At 31.5% G+C, this 362-nt stretch overlaps 1 protein-coding gene across 1 annotated transcript in view; it reads left to right on the top strand.

Annotated features, from left to right (window-relative positions):
- Positions 1 to 362, top strand: part of DENND4A (DENN/MADD domain containing 4A) — a 175,146-nt gene that overhangs the window by 108,354 nt on the left and 66,430 nt on the right. The window contains exon 21 of the mRNA XM_012644820.1: positions 151 to 279. Coding sequence (XP_012500274.1) covers positions 151 to 279 — 129 coding nt within the window. The remainder of the gene's footprint in view (positions 1 to 150; positions 280 to 362) is intronic.

A 362-nucleotide genomic window follows, 5' to 3' on the forward strand; every position in this document is an offset into this window, starting at 1 on the left:
ATTTCTTTGTTACAGTTGTATTTTGCTAATTATGTGACACTTTCCTTGTTAAATATTATGTTAATAGATTTTTGGCTTGAGCAACAAGTTAATGTGTATTTTTGGTATATCCTTGAGTAGTAAATACTGTCAAATTGTGTTCTTAAGCAGATGGCAGTGACCTGGATGCTGTTAGTCATGGCAGCATGGATAGTGGTCATGGGACACACACTGTGGAGCAGGCACCTTTTAATACGGGTTTAATCAAAGTATATGCTACTGATGATAGATCTAGTACAGGTTTGTGTATGCTTATGTATACATTTATTATAGTACATTTTTAAAACTAGATTTGTAGTCTATATTTTTTAAAATTTTTATTT

The sequence above is a fragment of the Propithecus coquereli genome, unplaced genomic scaffold (assembly GCF_000956105.1).
Source record: "Propithecus coquereli isolate 6110/MARCELLA unplaced genomic scaffold, Pcoq_1.0 Scaffold221, whole genome shotgun sequence".
Taxonomy (NCBI): Eukaryota; Metazoa; Chordata; class Mammalia; order Primates; family Indriidae; genus Propithecus; species Propithecus coquereli.